At 49.0% G+C, this 23,292-nt stretch overlaps 1 protein-coding gene across 2 annotated transcripts in view; it reads right to left on the bottom strand.

Moving 5' to 3' along the window:
- The window catches only part of LOC132328251 (chromatin remodeling regulator CECR2), a 99,914-nt gene extending 77,105 nt beyond the window's left edge, over positions 1-22,809 (bottom strand). For both annotated transcript variants that reach the window (XM_059848101.1, XM_059848100.1), the window contains exon 1: positions 22,548-22,809. In XM_059848101.1, the coding sequence (XP_059704084.1) occupies positions 22,548-22,733 (186 nt within the window). In that variant the 5' untranslated portion in view covers positions 22,734-22,809. The remainder of the gene's footprint in view (positions 1-22,547) is intronic.
- Between the last annotated feature and the right edge of the window lie 483 nt (positions 22,810-23,292).

Genomic DNA, 23,292 nt, shown 5'->3' on the forward strand with positions numbered 1-23,292 from the left:
GAGCACTCTGGTGCTTTAAGTGCTCTGGTGTTCCCCACATGTAGGGCTGGAAGAGGGAGGATCTGGTCTGTGCTGCAGATCGCCCACGGTCACGCAGCAGGCTTGTGGCACGTCACCTCACCCTTCTGCACCACACCTGTGAGACCAGAATCCTGCCTGGCTCCCAGGGATCCTGCCTGCCTGCACTCACTAACCAGCCACGGACACTCAGGATTCCTGGGAGGAAGGAAATGTGGAAACAGTGCATTAGAGGTGTGTACCTGCACCCTAAAAGTTCTCAGCTGCCAGCTGGGGAACAGCTGAATAACAGAGAGAGCCCAAGGAGATAGGAATCCAAACACACCACTTCCTTCATTTACCAAAGCCCCTACAAAGTGCTTGCAAGTCTTATGGCTGCATACATTTTTGGACAATTACAGTTAGTACAGTTTGTATTCTAGCAAGCTGCCAAGACTGTCCTCTGTGCTTATGTGAGCATTTCCCAGCTATAGCTTGTTGTAATCCTTAGTTTAAAGGATGGACAGGGCTTAAGGGCAAAAACAAAGTAAAAAAAAATCCCACTTGCTTAGCAGCTAAGTAACCATTGTAAATTCCACACATTTCACAGCACAGAGGGCAGAAGCTGCCTGAGATCTGATGTATTCCTCTCACCACCTTGCCTCCATAACTCTTCCTTGTGGAGGAGAGCTGGATTCATTTGCTTCCCAAGTCAATCAACAGAGTTCATGAGTCAGCCAAGGGAATGCTGAAAAGCAAGAGGGTATGCTCCTGCCCCCAGGAACTGATTACTCTGCCTCTTAATTGTTCCCAGATTCTATTATCCCTGAAGAGACTGGAGCAGCAGCAGCACCAGCCAGCTTGTTGACAACATCCACCCCATACAGCCAACCTCATCAGACATGGAGAAATTTGCATTTTTGCAATCATGGATCTGTTGAGACTACAATAGTTAGGTTATTAAAAAGAAAAAAGTTAGGTCTTACAGACGTATATCAGAAAAATCATCTGTCTTCTGAGTCTGAGCTGCATATCCCACAATTTTGAGTCTGCCAGTAATCACACAGTCAGAAAGCCATCTGACACCAGGACACTGCAAACCAACCACCAGTAAGGCACTCTGCACACTGCTGATCCAGGCAATTCCCTCCATTCTCAGCTCCTTCAATTCCAGTAGCCTCAGTACTCATTTTTCCCCCTATTCCCTCCTGTCCTCCCCCAAATGAGGACAAGCAAAGCTTTATTCCACTCTTCACTCATTGTTACGTGGTGTATTTCAGGTTTTACATTGCTGCACAGCCTCACTTATTCCTACTTCTTTCATGTATTCTGTGCAGGCTGCTGAGTCTCTGCAATGGTTCAGGTGACAGCGTGTGAAGGGGGAAATGCCACATTCAGGACTATAAAACCAACCTGAGGTCTGTCCCATCATTCAAACCCTTTACAATAGTAATAAAATGAGTAATCACATCTCCATTACGCTTCATTCAGTACATGGGAGTGTGAGACTAGGAAGTAAAGACAGCTGTTCAATATTGATTTTTATCCTTCTTATTCTTTATGTATCCCTATGCCTAATTTGCCACATTGCTTCCTTGCCTGGCCACCAAATAAGCTATTAATCGCTTCACAGACCTTTTTCTGGGGTGGCCTCCCCACAGCCAATCTCAATCCAATAAGCATTAACTTTTTTCTCAATCTATTTACAAGTTAATGACTTTTAATCTGATTTGACAAATGAGAAATTGGTGGGGAAAGAATTGATCAACACTAGCAAAACTCACCTCTCTATTTAAGAGGTGCACCTCCATTTGAGATTGTCCCCCCCACCCCCAAAAAGAATCCCACAAGCTCCATCCCTGGCATTTTTATGGCAGCATTTAAAACACAACAGAGACTTAATTGTTATTTTCCCAGGGCTGGGAGAAGGTGGGGAGGCAGCAATACACCCCAGAGGCAGGGAAAGCAGGGAGGAGTGTGGTGCCTTATCCGAGGCCACCAGAGAAGCTGTGACAGAGGCTGGCTCTTCCCTGCAGCACTGCTCCCAATCCCACCTTCAGCACCAAACATTCAACACTTCCTAAAGCTGAAGGTTGGCCATACAGTCGGGATGCTTCAGCCTGAACCAGAAATGCCAGAGCAGCACTGACATAAACTCAACTCTGCCATTTTTAACACATCTCCCTGGTTTGGCTCCCTGTGCTGGCCAATACCCACGGCTGCTCCTCAGCTGGCTAACTCAGCAAATGAAAAACATGTCCTTGACTGGATCATCTGGATGACCAGCTGCAGGGAATGGAGACACATGGAAGGAGCCAGGGCCCGAGCTGGAGCTCTGGAGCACAAATGGTGAGTGAAGGAGCCTTTGCCCTCTGTGCTTCAGCTGATGCAGTAACTTATGCCAGCCTCCCTCGGCTTCACCTAAGCTCTTTCCCACTCCCACCATAGCATGTAAAGCATTTTGTTTCCACAGCTGAGAAAAGAAGATCTCCTGAGCTGCTCTGGGGGAGAGCACCACTACCCAGACAGGTAAATAAGATTTCTTGTGAGAAATGAGGCATAAGCAACTCACCCAGAGTCATAAGTCTGCAAAAAAACAGTGCTGAGACTGAAAATGCAACTTAATATCAGTATGTTTCAGCTGGAAAAACCTATCCTTATTCCTTTATTCCTACTCCTATTCCACTCATTTTATGGCTTTATTGCAAGCCAGGCAACCAAAGTAATTTCAGTTGAAAAAGAGAAACAAACCAAAATCCCTCCAAAATTTAACTTCTGAAACGTGGGTCATTCCCTCTCCTCCCTGCACAAGCACAGCCCCACAAAGTTGAACTGGTGGATGAAAAGGAGCTGTCATCTCTTAGGGCAAAAGAGGGGAAAGCTCTGGAGCTCACATCTGCCTTGCCTCTGGCTAGACAGATAAAGCACTACACCCTCCTGTAACCAACAGACATCCTTTCTTTCCCTGTGGCAGCCTCCATCTCTCATATCCTGCCCACTTCCCAGCTTCTTTAGCAAACAAGGTGAGAACCACACAGCCAGAGCTTCCTTCAGTGTACAGCCTTGGTTTGTACTCTCAGCATCACCTACCAAACAGAGCGAGCCCATGGAAAAAGCATACCACCCTGTAATTAAAACCAATCATCATCTACAGGTACAAGGCACTGAATTAAAAGTTGCAGTGATTCCTGTCAAGAAACTGAATTTGTAATCATTTAGCATCGGTTTCAACACAAAAAAAAAAAAAAAACCTCCCAATAATGTACAACAAACCCCTCACTCTCATGTCACAGAGGTGATTTGAAGCAGGCACTTTCTCTACCATCACCACCACTTGAGCTCAAATACAAATTACATTAGCAGGCAATATTGGTCTTTGAATGCAGCACTGCAGGAGAGAAATGCTGAAAAGTGTGCAGGAACACCACCATTTACTGGGCAGCTTTACCTAAAGGTGAGGCAATGGACAGCAGTTAAAAGTGCTTTCCCTCCCCCCATAGCTAATATTTAGCTCTTCAGCCACTTATATGGTTTGCAGCTGGATTTTCATGGCATCACTATTGCTCACAACTGCCCTGCTAGGAAGTTTGGGATTCTGCTTACAGCTGGTGACATTTTCTGTATTTACAACAGTACTGAAGGTGAAGCATTATAAACAATAATCAGGCATGCCAATACTTTCATTTTTAAACATAAGAGTCAAAAAGTGAGATTTAAGTTTGATGTCTTGTCAGAGCTGGTACACTCAGTTCCCCATCATCATCCCTGGAGAAAAGAGGGGAACACCTTCAGAGTGATTCATGTCACTCTAAAATAGACTCCTCTCATCTCTCCAAGTTCAATTTCTTTCCACTGACAGTGATAAATGCCTGCATGATCAGTCTGACATGATAGTCCACTCTGAACACTAAATTATTCTTGCCCCTTTGCTCATCCCCACTGCTTATCCAAACTCCATAGCACGGTATGGCTGGCACAACTATTTGCCAGGCCACTCTATAAGCCAGCTCATGAAACTAATCCAGGCAAAAAATAACTGGAGGGAATGGGAGTTGAGGTGTTTTAGGATTTTTTATCCACTGTCCAGATCAGCTGCCTGACCTGTTTCAGTGTAGCCCCAGAAAGAGTTGCACTGGAACACCTGTGGAGGTGCTGATAGGGATTTAGAGACTAGATAAAACCACAGATTCCAGGCATGTAGGAGTGGATGAAAACAAGCTGTGTATTAAAAGACCAAAGGCCAGAACCCTTGGCTATCTGTTCTCAACAATAAAACAAATAAAAATCTTCCTGTCTGGCCTAAGGCATTTCTCTCAAGGCAACAGCTGCTATTTTGTGTGGTGCTTACCCACAGGTCCCATTTGGAGTGCCTGCATAATGACTCCTGAAGTAAGGTATTCCTGCACAGGCAACAACCATCCCTCAAAGGCAAACTATTCCCTACAGAATGAGAAAAAGAACCAGCAGTTTCCAACCCTGACTTATTGTCAGTTCAAATGGAGTTTCAAAAAAACACTAGCAAAAGGTGTATCCCTGCTTCAGGACTAAAAGCTCCCCTTTTGCCCAAGCTGAATTTCAGCAGTTTTAGACCATGCATTGCTAAATAATCTCTTAACTCTTTTCACAATTCTGCTTTCTTTTGGGGGAATGGGAAAAGAGAAAGGAACAGAGAAAAGCATTCAGGGAATAGAAAAGAACAGAGAAATTATGCAATCTTCAGACCATGGTTAACCTAACCTACTGTTGGTGACAGCCTGAATCCAATAAAGAGGTTGGATAAAAGACTTCCAGAGGTCCACTCTGACTGTATATTTTTGTGATTCTCTATAGGTGTTTCCTTGTCAGTCTTTTCTGAAATCAAGTCTTGACTGACTTTCCTCTCATAATGGTCCTCATTAGTCATTTACACCTTCAAGCTCTCAGCCTCCATTTAGCACCACCTCTCTGTTCAGCTGCCTTCTCTCACTCAATTTTCCACAGATGACATAGCACAAAATCAGGTGCACGGCATGAACATGCAGGAAAAGCAGCAAGCAAAGCCATGACACCAGAGAGGGACACCAGGGAGGCAACACTCCACCCACCATGACCCAAAGAATGTCAGGAGCAGGCACCTGGGGCTGCATTCATGTGCCTCTGTGTATGCCAAGAGGTCCACAAAAAGTTATGGTTGAGTAATGTTCAACACATTTTGGACCTTTGGATGGAAGGGGAGGCATTAATGCACCCTGCCTCCAAGCTTCTGCAGGTGCTACTCCCCATCCCACTTCTTATTGCACCCGGGAAAAAAGTAGGAAAATAAATCAGGGAAATCAGGATGGTTCCTTACTTCCCAGCTATAGGAGAAAGGGCAGCTGGAGAGAGGATTTCCCCCCTGGCTGCAGAGGAGCCAGCCACTCTGCTGCAGATCTTGTTCCTGCTGCAGGGGGAGGAATGGAGACTCACTTGTCCATTCTCTGGGCAGAAATCCTGGACTACAAATAAGAGGTTCTATTTAGCAGCTGGGTGTTGGCCCTACAGGAGGGCTCTGCCCTAAATAATATCAAGCATCTGCCTCTAAAGCAGGAAACATCACACAAGAAAACATCCCCCAAGTACATGAGTTCCTCTGCTTCGAAGGAACCCAGAAATATCCCCACCATTCAGCATCTCCTCTCCATCCCCTGCCAAGCCAGGGTGCCAGGCCAGGGCTCACAAGCAATGTGCTAATTTCTGTGCAGTACACCCAGCCAGCTCCTCAACACCCAGGCACTTCCTCTCTGCTCCAGTGTGCAGAGAGAGCCCTGCTAATTTCTGTGAGTGTCAGTGGGGAAATAAGCACTCAAAAAAAAGGCAAGATGGGGGACTTGCAGAGCCCCTGCCATTTGCTTGGCTCAGACACAACTTCAAGGACTGCAGTAATGGTCTAGAAATCAAACAAGTGGCTGATAGCACCAATTAACACCTTCCAGCATAACAATACCTTCATCTCATCTCTCCCCATTCTCTCAACAGCTTAACATATTGGCACCCTGAAGGACTCCCTCCCAGACAGCAGACAAACAGCAATGTGCAGGGGAGTGAGGAAGGAAGGTGTGTGCACAGTGTCCCGGTGTAAGTGAGGCAGCACACAGTACTGGCGGTTATAAAATATATTAGAAGAAAAGAAATCAGAACTTGACTTGAGGCACCTGAGCAGGTGAAACAAATCTAAAGATTTTTCTTTTTTAAACAGACTCAGGTCTTTTTTTGTTAATAGCTACAAGCTGAGATGATTTTTTTTTTTTTAGAGTCTTCCAAGAAAGAATACAGTGCCATCTTTGCACATGGGGAGAAAAGCCATATGAACAATTTTATCAAACTGGAGGAACATTACAAAAAGAATTTTCACATTTCCTTCAGAATAAAGAAGCAATAAACACAAATAAGTTCTTATGCATAAAATACTTCTTCTTTAAGTTTCTTGTGTGAATGTAAGTTTGCAAGATCAACCACATGCAAGAGTCTTGCACTGCAGGAGCACCTAAGCCTGTTCCCATGCACTGCATTCTCAGCACTTGGATTGGGTACAGCATGGAGCAACAGCCAGCTCTGGTGAACAAACACAGAATAGCCCCAAGAGAAAACTTCGGTTTCAGAAGAGGCACTACTTTCTGCAATTAAAACATGAGTCTGGAGTACTTTGACTTGAAGACACTGGACCTGCTCTAAATTTGCACCAGTGTGACTGAGTACAGCATTGTGCCTGACAGGGAGAGGAAAGGGGCATGGACTTCTCTTTTATTCAATAAACTGTTTTACTAAAGTTATAGGGCTCTGCATTCTGAGATCCCCAGGGTTACAACAAAGCCGAGCTTATGGACAGGCAACACCTAAAAAGTGAACAGCTTCTGGATTGAGAGCTCTTAGGGGGCTATTTTTTTATTCTCCCAGAACTTGTGCTACTATTTAAAATAATAAAACAATTATCCTTGCCTGAAAGGAAGGCTAATTACCCTTCCCGGTGACACTGCCCATCCACCTTCAGACACGCTGGAGGGGTGGCTGCAGCTTGGGTGCATTCCCAGCAGGGAGAAGCCTCGGGCTTTGCTCCTCACTGCTGCTGGGAAAGGAGCAGTAATCCCAAACCTGCTGAACCAGGCTGCCTTCCACCACTGCCCAAGGGCTCTGCCTCCAACATTGAAATGCTAATCTGACTTTGTAAACCCATAAACAAAAACAAAGAGGAGGACTCAAGAGGTAAAAAGCCTCCCTGAACTCCATCCCCAAAGCCAATCTCCAGCATTCAGGCTCTGTCTGATGGAGCAGGATTTTGCCCACAGGAGTGAGTCCCACAAGCTCTGATATCAGAATTGCTCCAAGGGAGCATCTTTATGGTCAGATGCGTTTAAATGGCCACTTCCACCTCACACTGGAATACCCTTTGTTTCAGAAATCTCTGAGAACAGCTTTCTACTGCAGCAACAGCCCAGACACAGATCTGCCAGCCTGACTTGCTGCCCTTTTACAACAGACACCATCAAATATTAACAACACTAAATCCCAGCTGTAGCTGGGCTCCAGCTTGACCTTGCATGCACTGTGCCCTCTTTCCCTGCCTCCCCCAAACCCACACTTTTAAGACCCCTAGCTCATAAAACGGGGGCAAGCACCTTCCCAGAGACCCCGGCTGGGAGTCACAGGTGGGAATCACAGACCTGGGTCTGACCCAGGGAGGCAGAGGGGACTGGAGGAAGGATAGCAAAGGTTGGTTTGTGGGGAGAGCGGGTCCAAGGGCTGGGAAGTGGAGATGCTAAATCTCAGAGATCAGTAGGGACACAAGGACATCCCAAGGCTCGCTGGCTGTTCTCTCTGCTCTCCCTTCACACCCTGCCAGCACACCCACATCTGTAGGGAGCCAGCACAGGGGGTCATGCCTCACCAGCCAATGCTCCCTGCCAGAAGGAGCACTGAAACCATCTAATTACCCTGAAAGCTGCCCTTTTGTTTCCCATCCTCCCTGTTTTCTTCTGTCTCCTGACCTGTTTTCGAAAGCATTTTGGGCTGCCTGTCATGTGGAAGCCCGATTTTAAAGACAAAGCAGTGGGGCTCGAGATATTTATCCCTCTGCTGGCTCCAAGGACACTGCTGCTACAACCAATCTTCAGGGAAAAAGAGGACAGAGTCAGCAACACGGACCACGGGGAAGGGGAAAGCTGTTCTGCATGCCACAGCAATTCCTGACTGGGGTAGCTGAAGCCAGCCGTGGTTAACTCAGGCCAGAAGGTCCAAGGGCTCTTCTCTGCCAAGTTTAGCTCTGGATGACAGTGAAATGTGCTTAATTTGACAGTTTCATTTTAACATGTATGGGCAAAGTCTAGAAGGAGACAGTGGCAGCAGTAAGGGAAGAGAGTTGGATTATTATAAGGTAGCTTTTCTGTTGCTTCAACCCAGTGCTTAGCACTAAAAATGGATGCAAAAAAATTATAGATGCTAGCTCTTCACCCTAGCAATGAAATGATCAAACACAGAGTGTCTTCAACACAGTAACAATTCTCTCACACGTTATAAAAATCAGCCTTTCACTATAAATTTCAAATTGCCACACCTCCAACATCACAGAAGCTGAAAGCTTGGGCATAGCACAGGGGCTGGAGAACACAAGGAAACTATTTTTATTACTTTTTTCACTTTTTTTTTCCCCAATCTATAATAAAAGAAAGTTATGACACTGACATGATTTCTGTGTCCTCCTCAAACTGTTGGAAATACACCCTTGTGAGCACGTGCAAAGTGCAGTTCCAGGAACAGACACTGCAGGAGTAGAGAGAAATAGGTGGTCAAGAGGAAGTAGAATTGGTGGAATCCTTCCAAATGCAAGGAAAGAACCTGGCTTGTGCCCACGTGCCAGTGAGGACAGGGAAGAATAATGCTTCAAAAGCACAGGAGAACATCTTCAGGTCTCTGCTTGACTGTCTCTTCTCAAGAACTGTCAAGTGCAGGTTTTCCTTCTCCCTGCTTTTCACCAGGTGATCGTAGGTGATGGGATGGGTTACTGCACATGCCTTGGCATCAACTCCATGAGCCCAGTGCAATCTTTTGGCCATTTGGACACAGGATGTGTTGGTAACCCATTGCCAGACACACTGATCACAGACCAGGTGTGCCAAATTAAAGTGAAAGGGTACAAGAGGCTCCTGATAAGACCACTCTGGCTGTCCTGCCGTGGCTACTTCGTGACCACCATCCCCTTCTGATCACAGTCCCCACACTGGGGAAGCTGCCCTCTCCATTTCACACAAGTGCATCCCAGGCATGCAGGGCAGTGAAGGGTTAATTTAATTAGTTCTGTGTGTGCTCAAAGAATTACAGGCAACTTCATTTAATTATTAAGTAGCCAATCAGGTAATCTCTGTATCTGATTAGCACACTAATGAAATAATGTCTTCCAGTTCAAAGCTGTCATTCCAATCAGGAGACAGCCCTTCAGCTGGAAGGAAAAGCTGGCCAGGTTTCCATGGGCTCAAGGCTTTGGATTTTGAAGAGGGGAGCAGGGAGCAGAAACATTCCCACCTTCCCTCTCCTTTTCTCTGCCTCTGCACACAACAGCAGCAAGGCTCCCTGATGCTCCAGGCAAGCATCAGCACCACCACCACCTCACATCCCTTCTGTCCTGCTCCCAGCTGCACAGGAAGGCTCCAGTCTACAGAGCCTGCAGAGTGCCAGGCTGTTAAGGGTATTGCCTGGGCACTGCCAGCTGAGAGATCTGCTAAATATGTGGGGCATGGCTCTGCTATGGTCCACATGGGAGAAGAGGCACACAGCAAAGCCATTACAGCACTAAGAGGAAGCCAGAACCCTTCCTCCCTCCCCCCTGCCACGAGCTGCTCCTGTGTCATAGGCAGTTATTTCCAGCCTGGGGAAAAGTGCAAGGCGGCAGCTGTCACACGAGGCAAGGACTTGCCCCTTTCAAGCAGGGATTTCAGGACTAAATGACCCATTACAACTAACACAGCTGCAAGAACTGGGACACTTCCACACAGCCCAAGAGGGGCTTTGGCAGTGGGGGAGGAAAGCAGGAGACAAGCAGAGGGTTAGGATCATACTTCCAAGACCTGGTATGGAGTCTTCCATCCCTCCACCTTTTAAGCATTAGCTCAGCTGTCCTCTTCCAGTTGCTGCTGTTCAGCCTAAGCACAGCAGGGTGGGATGTGCAGCCCAGCCCAAGCCTGACACACACCTCCCCTTCCTCACAAACCACCCCTGCTCAGACCCAGCTCAAACTCCCTTTCCCAAACAGCAGCAGCAGCTACTCCAGTACAGCATGGCTGCTTTGTGCATAGCTGCACACATCCTAGCTCCTAATTAGCTAGCCCAGGTTTATCAGAGGACCTGCAGCAGGATGTGGTTCAGCAGAACCAAACTACCCCAGCTTCTATCCAAGGAGCCTGGCAGATGTTGCTGCCCAAGCTCCAGCCTGCTCTGCTGCCTCTGTGCTTGTGCATGTCCTCACTGCCAGTTTAAACACTAACTCATCTTCAATTGCCACAGCTGCCAGCGTGTCTTCACCTTTCTGAGCTCCAGATCATCTTCCTGATTATGTTTCCACTCTGTCGGTGCCTCTCCCAGGGAAAGGGCGGAGCCTCCAGGATGCTCACACCAAGCAGCGCTAGTTTTAAGTCACCACTCCAAAAACAAACACTGAGAGAATCACAAGAGGAAGCAGGAAAATTGTGAGCAGTCCCCAGCAGCCAGCCAGCCAGCTGACTTTCTATGAGAATGCTCAAGTGTTGACACTTTTTGTTGACCCTTCTTATCCTGAGTATATCCCATGAACAAGAAACAGCGCTGCTGAGAGGGAGGAGACACATCTCCCTCTCTTCCCTCTGCTGACTACAGCTATTCCAACTGAAGGAAACTGGTTAGATCAAGAAAGTCAGGCTTGGACAGCACAATGAAGCATCCAATAATAATCAATCCCTTCACAGCAGTCTCCCTGCCAACTGGCTAAGGACTAGGCAATGATTATAAACTGTAGCTGCTACTCCAAGAAAAAACAACACAACATCATATGGTGGCCCTTAAATTCTGAAACCAGTCCTGCTTACAAATAAAGACAAGGCTTTCTAACTGCCAGTCCCAAAAAACACTCAGCCCTGAAATCCAAAGTTGGGTTCATCCCATTTTGTGTTTCACTATTCCCAAAAAAACCCAATCAATTAAAAAGCCATAAAGCTTCCATCACTAAAGTTAACAGAAAATTCTGGAAGTGCTGGGAGGGCAAGTTTAACACACAAGATGCTACGGTCACCCCTCTGTTGCTGGCATCCCACTCACTACCCGAGGAGGTGTGCACAGGAGGACCTGGTGGGGCAGGGCTGCCCCAGCACTCATTAACCAGCACAGATGCAATTTGAGCCCAAGCACAAGGCACTGAAGTGGCCACCTGGGGACCCGCATTCCTTGACAGCTCTGCCCCACACATTCCAGCCCCTTCATCCCCAGGCCCTGAAACCAGGTCAGGGAGGCACAGCATGACCTGATCTCCACCTCTGATAGCACCAAGCCCTGTCCCATCCCCTCCTGCCACCCTTGCCACAGTCAGGCCAGATGTGTTGCCTCCCCGCAGCGAATGAAAAGCACAGAGCAAGGATACAGACACCCACCCACACATGTGCAGGGACACCCTCTCAATGGCACAGCTATTTGCAGAGCAGCCATCATCCAAAACTTCCCAAAATGACAAAGTCCGGGCATTTGGCAGGTCAGATGTTTACTACAGAGAGCAGTTTGTTCCACCAAGGGACTCGCAACACCCTCCCAAATTATACATTTCCCTTTAGGGGATGCCACAGCAGCTGGAATCAGCTCGATTCTCACATTCCTTAATAAGCACTTCCACTGGAGAGCAGGGTGGATGCAGGGCATCAGCTGCAGTTACTCATGACTGAGAGCTGGGCTCCCTTTCCCCATGCTCCCAGCACTATCTGCAGTCTAAGAATATCCAGCACCACCCACCCTGCTGGGGCAGGGGGAGTCAAGTGGTCCGAGCTCCCAGGCATTACAGGTCTCCCTGCTAGAGGAGACTTTCACTCTGCCTCCCCCAAGCAGCAGCCTTCAGTGGGGCCCCTCGATAGCTGGTTGAGATCCTACAGATCATGGAAAGATAATCCATTGCACTACTAATGCACTACTGCAGCTGTCCATGGAGAAAATCCCCTTTCAACCAAAAAAGCCCCCTCAAGCCCTTTGATCCTCTCCAACTCACAATTATCTTAAGGGCAAAATAGTCTTCAGTGCCTCTGCACCTTGTATCAGGCTGAAAGAAAGGAAATCGAGACTGCTATTCCCTGTTTATTCTACATGGCTGCCCTGTCCGACAAGGCAAGCTGCTCCAGCCTCTTCAGCACAGGCAAACAATTCCTGATGGATAGATATCTGCATTGCTGGGCCACCAGAGCCACAGTGAAACCTTTTTCCCTGTGGGAATTTTTTTATTTTGCTTTTGAGACAAAGCCTGAATTTTCTCAAAAAGAATTTTGCACTATTCTGGTTTTGTGCAAGACTCTCAGCTCCAGTGAAGTTTAACTGATTTCAGCTGCACATTCAGGACTGACTACGGAATGAACAATTTAAAGGCTCACCGCCTAACTCCAAATGAAAACTTTTCTAACCTTGAAAAAAGCAATCTATCAAGGCTTGATATAATCCAAAACCCTTTCACAGGGAGGGTCTTACTGATAAGGTTTCTTCCCCAGGTGCCCTCATTGCTGCATGACCTGTTGTTACCTGTGCAGGCTCACTCCACCTGCTACCAGGGCTGCAGTGCGATAAGCGTTTCTTTCAGCAGAAGTGTCAGCTATAAAAAGCCCTTCCCCTCCCTGCTGCCTGTTTCCATTCCTGTGCCACTGCTTCAGTCATGCTGGTACAACCCTTTTGTGGGGTTGTGGAGGGAGCTGGCTGGGGGAACTGCTTCTGGTGAGGCACTGCTCACTTTAGAGCAAAGTTTTTAATCCGGGTGAGCAGTTTTACTGCTGGCTGTGACAGTGGCAGGAGCTGCTGCCCTGGAAGGCAGGTTGAGAATCCCTCAGGTTCCACCAGACACTGCTCATGAGCCCACACTAACAACACAGGGGAAAAATAAGCCATGTGATGGCCAGCTCTCCAGTGAAGAAAAAAATATGAAAGGAAAAAAAGTCCCTTCTCTAATGCTCTGACATCCTATTAATTTCAGAGGTACTACACTTTATATGATGGTTTTTAGAAAATTCATCTTAAATTCCCAACAAACTACTACTCCTTGTGCACATTTCTCCATCAATCAACCACTAATAAGTTTTGAATTCTGGACTGACTCAACCTAAAGCAGCAGCAGTGCCAGAGCCTTGGACAGACTTTCCTAGAGGGAATGCTCAGCATACTTGGCCACTCCAATCATCCCAAACATGTTAACATGCCAGTGCACACGTGTGACCTGGGAAATGCACGGGACACAAATGACAGAACCACTGCAAGAGGAGGGTGCAGTAAAGAGGAGAAGCAAAGGGAAGCACTGAGAAACATCACAGGCAGGGACATGCAGGGCTGCCATTTTCCATGCTCAGATTGAGAACCCTTCTGAATGCAGGACTCACTTTTACTTACAAGTGTAACATATTTTGCATTTGAAAATGCTTTTCACTTCCACAGAGAGCCGTTAAGGTTGTGTATTTATGGGACATGAAGAGACTTGCATGGTAGGCCAGTAAGGGTTAGGCCTAAGTGAGGTCACAAAATACCACAAGAAAGTACAGAGGAGGTCTTTTTCCTTGCATATTTTCCAGTATTTGAACCTTTCCAGAACACCAGAAGAGGGAGCCTTTGACTCCTCTCCCATGCTCATCATTTGTTTTATATTAGCGACAATGACAAGCTCTATTAAGAGTCAAGCTCTTTAAGTGAACTCTCACCCTTTGCCTCCTAAAACAAACAAAAAAAACCCAAGCAAGAAAAAACCAAAAAACCCCTCCAACCACCACCCTCTTTGCTTTGTGTTATGGACATATAAATATTTTTGCTGCCACACAACTCCCTACATACAGGGCTCACCAGAAAGGAGAATACTAGGTCTGCTTTCCAACCCTTTGGCCATACAAAGCTCTGGCCCCTTTACAGCAGGCTTAGCTGGAGAGAAAGAGTCTGAGAATTAACAGCTTTACCAAAGAGGAGGAAAAAGACCCTCCAGAGCTCCTTTTACATCCTCAGCCCCAGCAACCAGAACTAAACCACAGCTAGAGTTTCAAGAGCCACAGTGGACTGACCTGGCAGCTTGCAGCCACCAAAAGCAGGAGGTCCTGCTGCCACCACAGACCAAGAACCCCCACAAAAACCCAGCCAGGACCCAGCAAGCAGCTGGGATGCTTCCAGGAAAGGGACAAACCACAGAGTCAGAAGCGTGGCTGAAGTGAGGGCTTGAAAGGGAGCGAGATCTTCTTTCTGGCAGCCAAGATCTTTCTGGCAGCCGGCAGCCCCCAGGAGCAGGAGAGCTTCATGTTTCACTGCCCCCTCAGCAGTGCAGGCACTCTCCTTCCCACCAGGCTGGATGTGTCTGCCTGACCACACTGATGTAAAAACCAACAGAGACACCCCCCTCTGTTACTGAACCGAGGTAAGTTACTGCAGGGAAGAGCTGAACCTTAGTGCACCCAAGGGTGAAGAGCCTGCACTGTTTAAACCAGACCTGTCCTAAAACCACGCTAAACTGGTGGCCTAGCCCAGGGCAGGGGTCCCTGAGGACCATTATGCCCCTCATGTTTCAAGTAATTTGGTGTTAACTTTACATACTGCCTCCCCTAGCCAGCTCTCTGCAGTCTTGCCCTGGATAATACCAGCAGCTTTGCTTTTTCAGTGGAAAGCTGGTGTTTTAGCTAAGCATTTATAGTATATAAAGAGTTTGTCAAGAAGTTGAGCCAGCACTGAAAGGCGTTGCCACGTTGGGCTGCAAGACCACCTCTGAGCAAAGCAAAGACCTTGACTGCCATCAGCTCCTAGTGTCGAGTTATCCCCCATCCCTTGCAAAGGCAGTCTGTAAAGCCCTCCCCAAAAAAGCAGAAAAATGAGTGTTCTGGCAGTAAGCAAACTGCACTCTCCCCACTTCTCCCCATCAGCTGTTTTCTGTTCCTCACACAAAAGGCTGCAAACCCCTCCTAATTGCAGGAGCCTTCCACCTAACAGACCCTGCTCTCGAGGCCCTCCTCCCCAGGAACTGGGGGAGAACTGGGGCACAATAGGAAGGAGACCGGCTAAAGGGAATAGATCTGTTAAATTAACGCATTTTCTGTCAACCAAATCAGCTGCCCCTAGTGCTATTGTTGGTGAAACAATGGAGACCCCAGGAATGGGCACCCATTAAAAGGAACAAGCCTGCTGAAAGGATACACTCTGAGGCACAGCCTTGTGTGTTTAACAGGATTCTCTACTGTAAGGAAGGAGGAATCACTAGGCTGCATTGTTCCCACCACCACAGCAGATGCTGTTGCTTCTGGTAACGAGGAGGGGGGGAAAATTTTTTTTTTTTAAATTCATACATACCTACAATAATGTTTACATGATAAACTTTTTAATTCAGGAATTTTAACTCCTTGGCTGTTGCCATTTCTACCCATAGCTCTCTTCTGGAGGAGATTTTTGCCTGAAAGAAGTCTATGAAAGCATCCATTGCCATTACAAAAGTTAATTCTTCACCCTTCATGCAGGCACTTAACAGATGCCAGGGGCAGAATGGCACAGCTCTGCCGGCATTATGCACTGGGAGAGAAAGACCACAGTTAAGCAGGTCTACATATAAAGCTGCAACACTTTAAAGGTGTTACTTTTAGCTGCTTTGGTTAGAGCAAATTCCACAAGGAAAAACTTTTAAGGCCCGATTTAGATGCGCTGTGCAGAAGTTTAAATCGGTTGATTGAACTGGCACAGGTTTGTTTGTGGTATTTGGGTCTTCTTGAACAAAGCAAACTGCAAAGTCACATTTAAGTTCCTGCACAAACTATTATGGTGTTTTTTTCTCGTGGGGAAAGACTTGCACCTGATTATCTTAAATCAATCTTAAAATAAACTCAGCTTAAACTGTTAAACTTGTGGGTACACAAACACTTCAGCTAACACCAGGCACGATTTTCAGTGTCAGCTGTGCCAGCAGAAGAATTGCCTGTACTAACATCACATAAAATCTGTAGTATCAGGCTCCATGTGCTCCATCAAATCCCTGAAATTCTTATCGTGCCCCTCCTTCCCTTCTGCCTTCTACTGCTACAGTCATTCCCCAACTCCCCTGTCACCTAACTCAGATCCATTCAAAATGTTGCTGTCAAAATAACCTTCCTTATCCATTGTTCAGACACCCTTTGGCTTCGTGCAGTCACTACTTGTTTCTTTTCACAGGCTTAAGATAACATTTTAACTCATGTATCAGCCTCCTGAACTACCTATTCCTTTTTTTTTTCTTGTGGTTGTTATTTTGGATTTTTTCTGGTTTGTTTTTGGTGCGGGTTTTTTGTTTTTGTTTTTTTTTTAATCCAATTACATTAGGGTATCATTATATAAAAGGTAAACACTTGTGTAAAAGTTTAAGATCTACAGTCGGGAAAGATGTGACTTGCATTTGAAATGGAAACTGCTTTCCAATTTGCAGACCACTTGAAGCAACAGCTCTGAGAAGTATCTCTCTGCCTCCCCCCTCCATTAATCTCAATGAACTCTAGAGCCCAGCACTGACATGTAGAGTGTTAATGATTCTATTGCACACAGAATAACTAAGACACCAAAAGCAGCAATGTAAGAAGTGGTGCTGGAACAAACATGGGGAGAGGGATGGGGCACTGCAGCAACTGCACCAAACAGCAGATGGGACAGGTAGAAAGAATAAAACCAGTACGGCCCTTGATTTTGTTTGGTTTTATAAACAACAAACACCCAGCTCACACCCTCGGATGAAGCTGATGCTGCCCAGGGGAAGCAGAGCCATCACAGAGTGACCTTAGTGTATAACCCAGATTCACACAGTGGTCCATAAATGGGTCTCTCCACACAACAGGACCAACACTAGCTTTTTGGTATATGTGAATTCCATAATCTTTTCCAACCCTGTCTGCTCTCTGTACAGCACCTCTCCCTGCACTGCCAGTTACTCTACCTTTGCTCAGACAATGTGTTTTTTTCTAAAGCAAGGTGCTTCACATGAGAGGGAAGTTTTAGTCAGTAGATCTGTTGTTCACTGTTGCTTCAGTCCCTGCCCACTCCCTTCCACTTCAATGTTGCCTACTGTGATCAGGCAAATGGCAGGAGGGATGGACATCCCAATAACAGAACCATTCCACTGAAAAGGCATTTAAACTCAGAACTACCCCCAACAACAGAGCTGACCTACATGAATTCACCATCACTTTCATCAGCTTGCAGGACCTTCTTGCTGCATTGATCTTACTTAGATTTTAAATTCTTCTGATAAGAAAGCACCTGGCCATCTCAACCACCACAGAGCAGGATGAGGCACCTGTAGACATTGGATATGTTACTGTAATACCAATCACAATGCAGCACCAGACCCAAATAGCTACAGAGGGGTGGAGGCTGCACCTGGGTACCAAACCCTACTGTCTGTGTAATTAACCCCATACCAGCCACTGACAGAACAGGAAGGTTGTGCCATTTTGGTGTCGTGGATCACAAGGGACACACCCAAAGGGCAGAGCAAGGGGATCCACAGAGAATTTTCAGCAGGACTTAACATGATACGACAGTGGAGGTCAGAGCGTATTTGGCCATCCTGCCCTCACTAGGAAAAATTCCTTTCAAAGTATTAAAATTCTATCACACTGCTTAACACATTATATTTTTTTTCTTTTAAAGCTGTATCTGGTTTGCACAGATAGAAGAAACCCTGTTCTCTGCTCTCTCCTTCTCCAGCTCTCCCTCTCTCCACACTCTTCCTCCTCCTGGGGGACCCAGGGGAGCAGTAGCAGCTGCTGGTTTCTAACAGCCACATAATATTCCTGACAGAAGGAGCCTGTTCAAGGACCTGCATGGAGATACCACACTAGAGAAGGAAAAAGGCAGGCAAGAGCAGCAGTGCCCTCCCTGCCTGTGGGTGGGAGGAATGTACCTAAAGGCAGAGCCAGAGCCTGAAGTGCTAGGAAGGGGCAAGAGGCAAGGAAAAGCATCTTAAAGCCCTAGTGAAGTTAACAGCAGAGGCAATTTGCCCAAAGGTGCTTTTAAAAACCGCAGGAAAAGATTTATGTTTTCCCTGTGTAATGTGGCTTTTCCCCCTTTTCCAAATAAACCAAGTTACAACAATGTTTTGACTATTTTCAAGCACGTTCTGGAAAGTCAACCACCCCTCGACCTACCCAGGTAGAAGTTCCTAAATGTTGGAGCTCACAGCTCCTGAGAGCACATGCCAAAGAGCTGGGTGGCCATGCCACACTGGCTCCTGTCCAGCGTTTTCAAGCTGTGCTGAAATACGGTTGAAAACGTTAAATATTCTCCCAATACTTTTGACACAAACAATCCCCACAGCTGCCAGGAGGACATTTCAGTTGCAGAGGGGAAGGGCACACGGCCAGGAGATACTTTGACACAAGAGGTGTCCCACATTACAGTCCAGTCTTGAAGAGGGAAATAAATCACTAGCTATCATCACCTGCACTAACTTGACTGTGGAAAGCATCCTTTCTGTCCATCAAGGCAATGACAGCCAAAAAAACTGACTGCCCCACACAGCCACACCTCCTCCAGCTGCAGTGCTGTTAGAGTAGGTAAGGACAAACTCCCTGATGCAGATCAGTGCGATGCAGGGAGGTTGGATCAGATGACTCAGTGTGGTCCCTTGCAACCCTATCCATTCTGTGATTTTACAAACCACCAAGAAATACGCCATGACAACCAAGCCAACAGAACCAAAAGACCACTTTGAAGTGGCACGCAAGTTTTGTACAGCAGATGGCTGACAAGGCAGCCATTTAAAAGAGGAGGAAGGAAAAAAAAAGCCAACCCACCCCAGAAGGCAGAAGTGCTCTCTGCCATCCTCAGATCCATGTAAAAACACAGCATGAAGCTGAACACGTCCCGAAGCACCCGCTTCTGTCCCACTGAACTTTTGACCTGCTGGCGGTAGCTGAACCCCTCCTGAGCCCATTGCCGGGTGATGCTGCTGCAGCAGAGATTTAAAAAGAGGAGCCCAGGCGCCTGCATCTGCCAGAGCCAGCCTGAGGGCCAGCTGTGCCCACCCCCTCCCCAAACAATGCCCAGAGTCCAGCCTGATGGATGTGCCTCTTTCTCCTTGGACACCCCTTCCCTGCAGTCTCTGGCTATGCACAGGTCCAGCAAAAAGAAAAATGAAAACATTTGCTTCCCAGGTTTCTGCCATCCAGCTGCTGATGGCAGTCCCACATCTGGAAGCCTGGAAGATTCACTTTCTTTCGAGCCAATAAGTAGAGGGTAAAGGGCTTGCATTTTAGATGTGAAAAGGAAGGGGAAAAAAAAAAAAAAAGAAAAGCTCTATTCTGCCTGCCTAAACTACTAAAGGCCCCAAACTTCTCAAATACCCTCAGCAAATCTGCTCAGCACAGGAGGGATAGGTCCAGATGGCCTATCATTACAGAGCCTTCCAGCTAGCTATGGAGAAACCCACCAGAAGAAAAAAAAATATCAGGGGGGAAGAGGCAGGGGGGGGTATGGGGGGGAAGAAAAAAACAAAACTACCCAGCGCTTTTTAAAAGTTACCAACAGAACACCACAAATTAAAGACCAGGTTTCGTCTCATTTGACAACTGCAGGGACAGTAGCACTGAAATCTTAACCTGACCCTGCTGAAATTGGAGGGAGAGTGAGAGCAGGGGATATTTGTTTCAAGCAGAATTAAGGCTTGTTTAAAACTTCTGCCTTTTGTAAGGATATTGTATGAGTTTAGCACCAAACTCCCCCCTGGAGATACACTGGTATCTGAAAAACAGCAAGAAAAGTGCCAGCAGCCAGAATTTAAGCTCAGAGGAGCTCACACCTCCTAGGAAGAAGAGAAAATCCAAGAAGAGACAGCTGCATCCAATGTAAGACCATCCCTTAGAGATACTGGACAAACATTAGCTGTGAAGCTCAAGGGGTTTGAGCACGAGCATCCTCCAGCTGAAACCCTCTGAGCTTGAGATCTCCATTTTCCCTTCTGCATTCACAGATTCACTCCGTTTTACTCAGTGCCCAAATGGACTGGGGCAATCACCCCTGGGTTCCTCATGAGGGGCAGGAACTTTTGAGGGAAGGGGCATTCCCCAATTCGTTGTTCAGCCACAAGCACACCTCTCCACAATTACCAAAGCTAAAGCAAGAAAACATCATTCATACATGAGCACAGATTCACTTTTTGGTAAGATAGCTACGGTTTATTTCCCCCTTAAATGTGTTTCAAATCCTGGCATCTCCACAAACCCCTAGAAGAACAGCCACGTCCATTTTAGTCAGACACCCCTAAAACTCAAGCAAGTCTCAGAGGTAGCAGTGAGACCAACCAGAAGGGGCATTGGTATTATTAGATCCAAAACCGTGGAAGAAATCTTTATGCAGCTAAATAAAGCACAAATAAAAAAAACCCCAAAACACACAGAGCAATACTCTTAGAAAAAAGTGCAACTCCCATCGCTGGCCATTGGTTTCAAACCATGAACTATTCGAGCAAGCTCTTTGTGCAAAGATCTGTTCCCAGATATCCCCAAACCAGTGGTGAGAGTGGAACAACTACACCAGGCAAGAGGTAAGGAGATGGTGAGCTTCAAGGAACAGCAACTTTTGAAACTGCTTGTGCTGCTCTCACTCTGCCGGAGAAGGAGATTTACTCCACGTGCCCGAAAGGAGCAGAGCTCTGACAGCCGCATCCATCCTCTGGCAGCATCCCGATTTTAACCGCAATTTCCACCGACCCTGGGACAATCGCCATGCTTTAAAACCCATTTCTGCCAAGGGCTGCCGGCCATCCACGTGCACGGAGGTTTTTTTGGACGATGTTTTCGGTGTGCTGCTTCTGCTCTGCAACACCCCCAAAACCAACACGCCCGCATTCCTCCTCCTCCTCCCGGGCATCCCCCCCAAAAAAACGCAAGTTAATTTGTTCCGAGTGATGATGTTAACTCCCCCAGCCTAAGCGTGCTCCGGGAAGCAAAGGGGAGCCCACATTTACTTCATTTGTGAAGCAAGCCAGATGCTAATTGCCTCTAAAGGTGAAAGGCTAGTGCCTTGGCCCTTTTATCATTGTAAATTCAGGTTCCTTCAAGACTTAACGCTGCTGGGCCCGGAGAGCCTCCCCCTTTAATGGTTTGGCATCAATAGGAGGGGGAGGGGAGTTCTCTTTCGCAAGAAGTTGCATCATTGAGAGATCTTATCCCCTTTCAAGATTTCGTACGGCATAAGGGATTCCCCCTCTTCAGAAATCCACATCCTGCTCGAGGAGTTTTGCTCTTTAGGGCTTCGCGCATCCCATTGAACTTTTAAGCATCTTTGGAATTCGCATTCACGGGGCAATTACTGTCTTTAAAAAACACACGCCACCACGTTATTCACCCGGTTTATTGCCAACGCGCTGGCAAGAATAGCTTTTCACAGCAAGCACAAAAGATTTCCTACCAGGACACACTTTGTTTGTAACATTTGTAGCCGGCGCACAAAATATTTACGGGACATTAGCGGCGCACATGAAAATAAGAATTAAAATCAAGCAGGAAAAAAAACAAAAACCAAACAAACTAAAACCCAAACAAGCCACACGAGAAAGTTACAAGGGAAAAAGGGTCAGAAGGCACGAAAGCCGAGAGCGTTCCCTCCGTGGGGCACAGGGGCGGCGGTGAAGGCACCGTCGATCCCCCGGCGGCTCCGCTGAGCCGCACAATGAGCGGCGCGGTGCCCCGCGGAGCCCTCCGGCCTCGCCGGGGTGGGGAAGAAAGGCTCGGCAGGACCCTCCGCGCCCCCCACCCCGCGGCGGCACCGGCCAGGTGGGGACCCCCACCCGCAACAAAAGGAGCCGACCCGGGCACAGCTGAGCGGGCTGGGCAAACCCCCCCAAGAGCAGCCGCTGGTATCCCCGGGGGAGGTGGGGGGTTACCGGGCCGGGCCCGCCTCTCGCCGCCACCATTTTGGGCACGGGGGACCCACCGCGGGCTCCGTGCCGCGTCCGTCCCCCCGCCACCTTTGTGTGCGGACACCGGCCCGGCGGCGGAACAATGCGGCCCGGCGGAGCCGGCCCCACTGCGCCCGCGGCCGCCCCCGCCGCCCGCGGAGCCGGGGGGCTCCTGCCCGCCGCTGCCCGGGACGGGCGCGCCGAAAGTTTGCGAGCGCGCCCGGGAGGGACGGGGAAGTTGCCGGCTCCGCCGCGAACGGAGCGAACACACCGCGCCGCATCCCGGCGGAATGCATCCCGGCTCGCCGGGGCCCGGGGGTGCGCCCTGGCACATCGCGGGGCAGCGGGAGAGGCGTGCTGGACCCGCCGGGCAGCGGGAGCGCAGCGGGAGCGGCGGCGCGGACACAGCCCGCGGGCTGTCCGGCGGGACGCGGCGCGGCGTCCGCGGGGTTCTCACCTCGATCTCGAAGTCGGGCAAGCGGAAGGCGGTGCGGAAGAGCGAGCAAAAGTGCGCGATGGCCGGGACTTCCCACCAGGAGCGGAGCTCGTCCAGCGCCACCGCAGCCGCCGCCTCGGGGCCACCGGTGCCGGCTACGCTGCCGCCGCCGCCGCCGCCGCAGCCGCCGTCCTCCTCCGGGCACATCTCCCGCGGCCGCCGTCCGCCCGCTCGGTCGCTGCCTCCTTCACTCCGCGGGCGGCTGCGTGTGCCGCCGCCGCTCGGCGCTGCGGCCCCGCCCGCCCCCCGGCGCCACGCCGCTCAGCGGCCGCCCCCCGGCGGCCCCGCGCTGCCCCCTCGCTGCCGCCCGCGCACGGGGCGGCTCAGGGCCGGCGGGGGCGCTGCTGCTGCTGCCGCTGCCCCCCCTACCGCGGGCGGCCGCCGCTGCGCGGGCCCATCCTCATCGCCCTCAGCGCCCTCGCCCTCCGCCTCCCCGCCGCCGCCCGCGCCCCGCGCAGGAGCGGCCGCGCCGCCGGGAACAGATGGGCGCGGGGGGTGCCGCGCGGGGCGGGGCGGGGCTCCGAGCGCGGGGGGGCGTGTCCCGGGGCTGGAGCACCAATGGGAAGGCGCGATCGGGCCGGGGGCGGGGCGGAGCGGGCCCGGAGGGGCGGGGTGCGGGGCGGGGCCAAAAGGCGTGAGGGCGGGGCGGCGAGCGGCCGTGCACGAGGAGGGGGCGGGGCCCGCGCTCATCACAACAACAGGCTCC

Source organism: Haemorhous mexicanus, chromosome 5 (assembly GCF_027477595.1).
Source record: "Haemorhous mexicanus isolate bHaeMex1 chromosome 5, bHaeMex1.pri, whole genome shotgun sequence".
NCBI lineage: Eukaryota > Metazoa > Chordata > Aves > Passeriformes > Fringillidae > Haemorhous > Haemorhous mexicanus.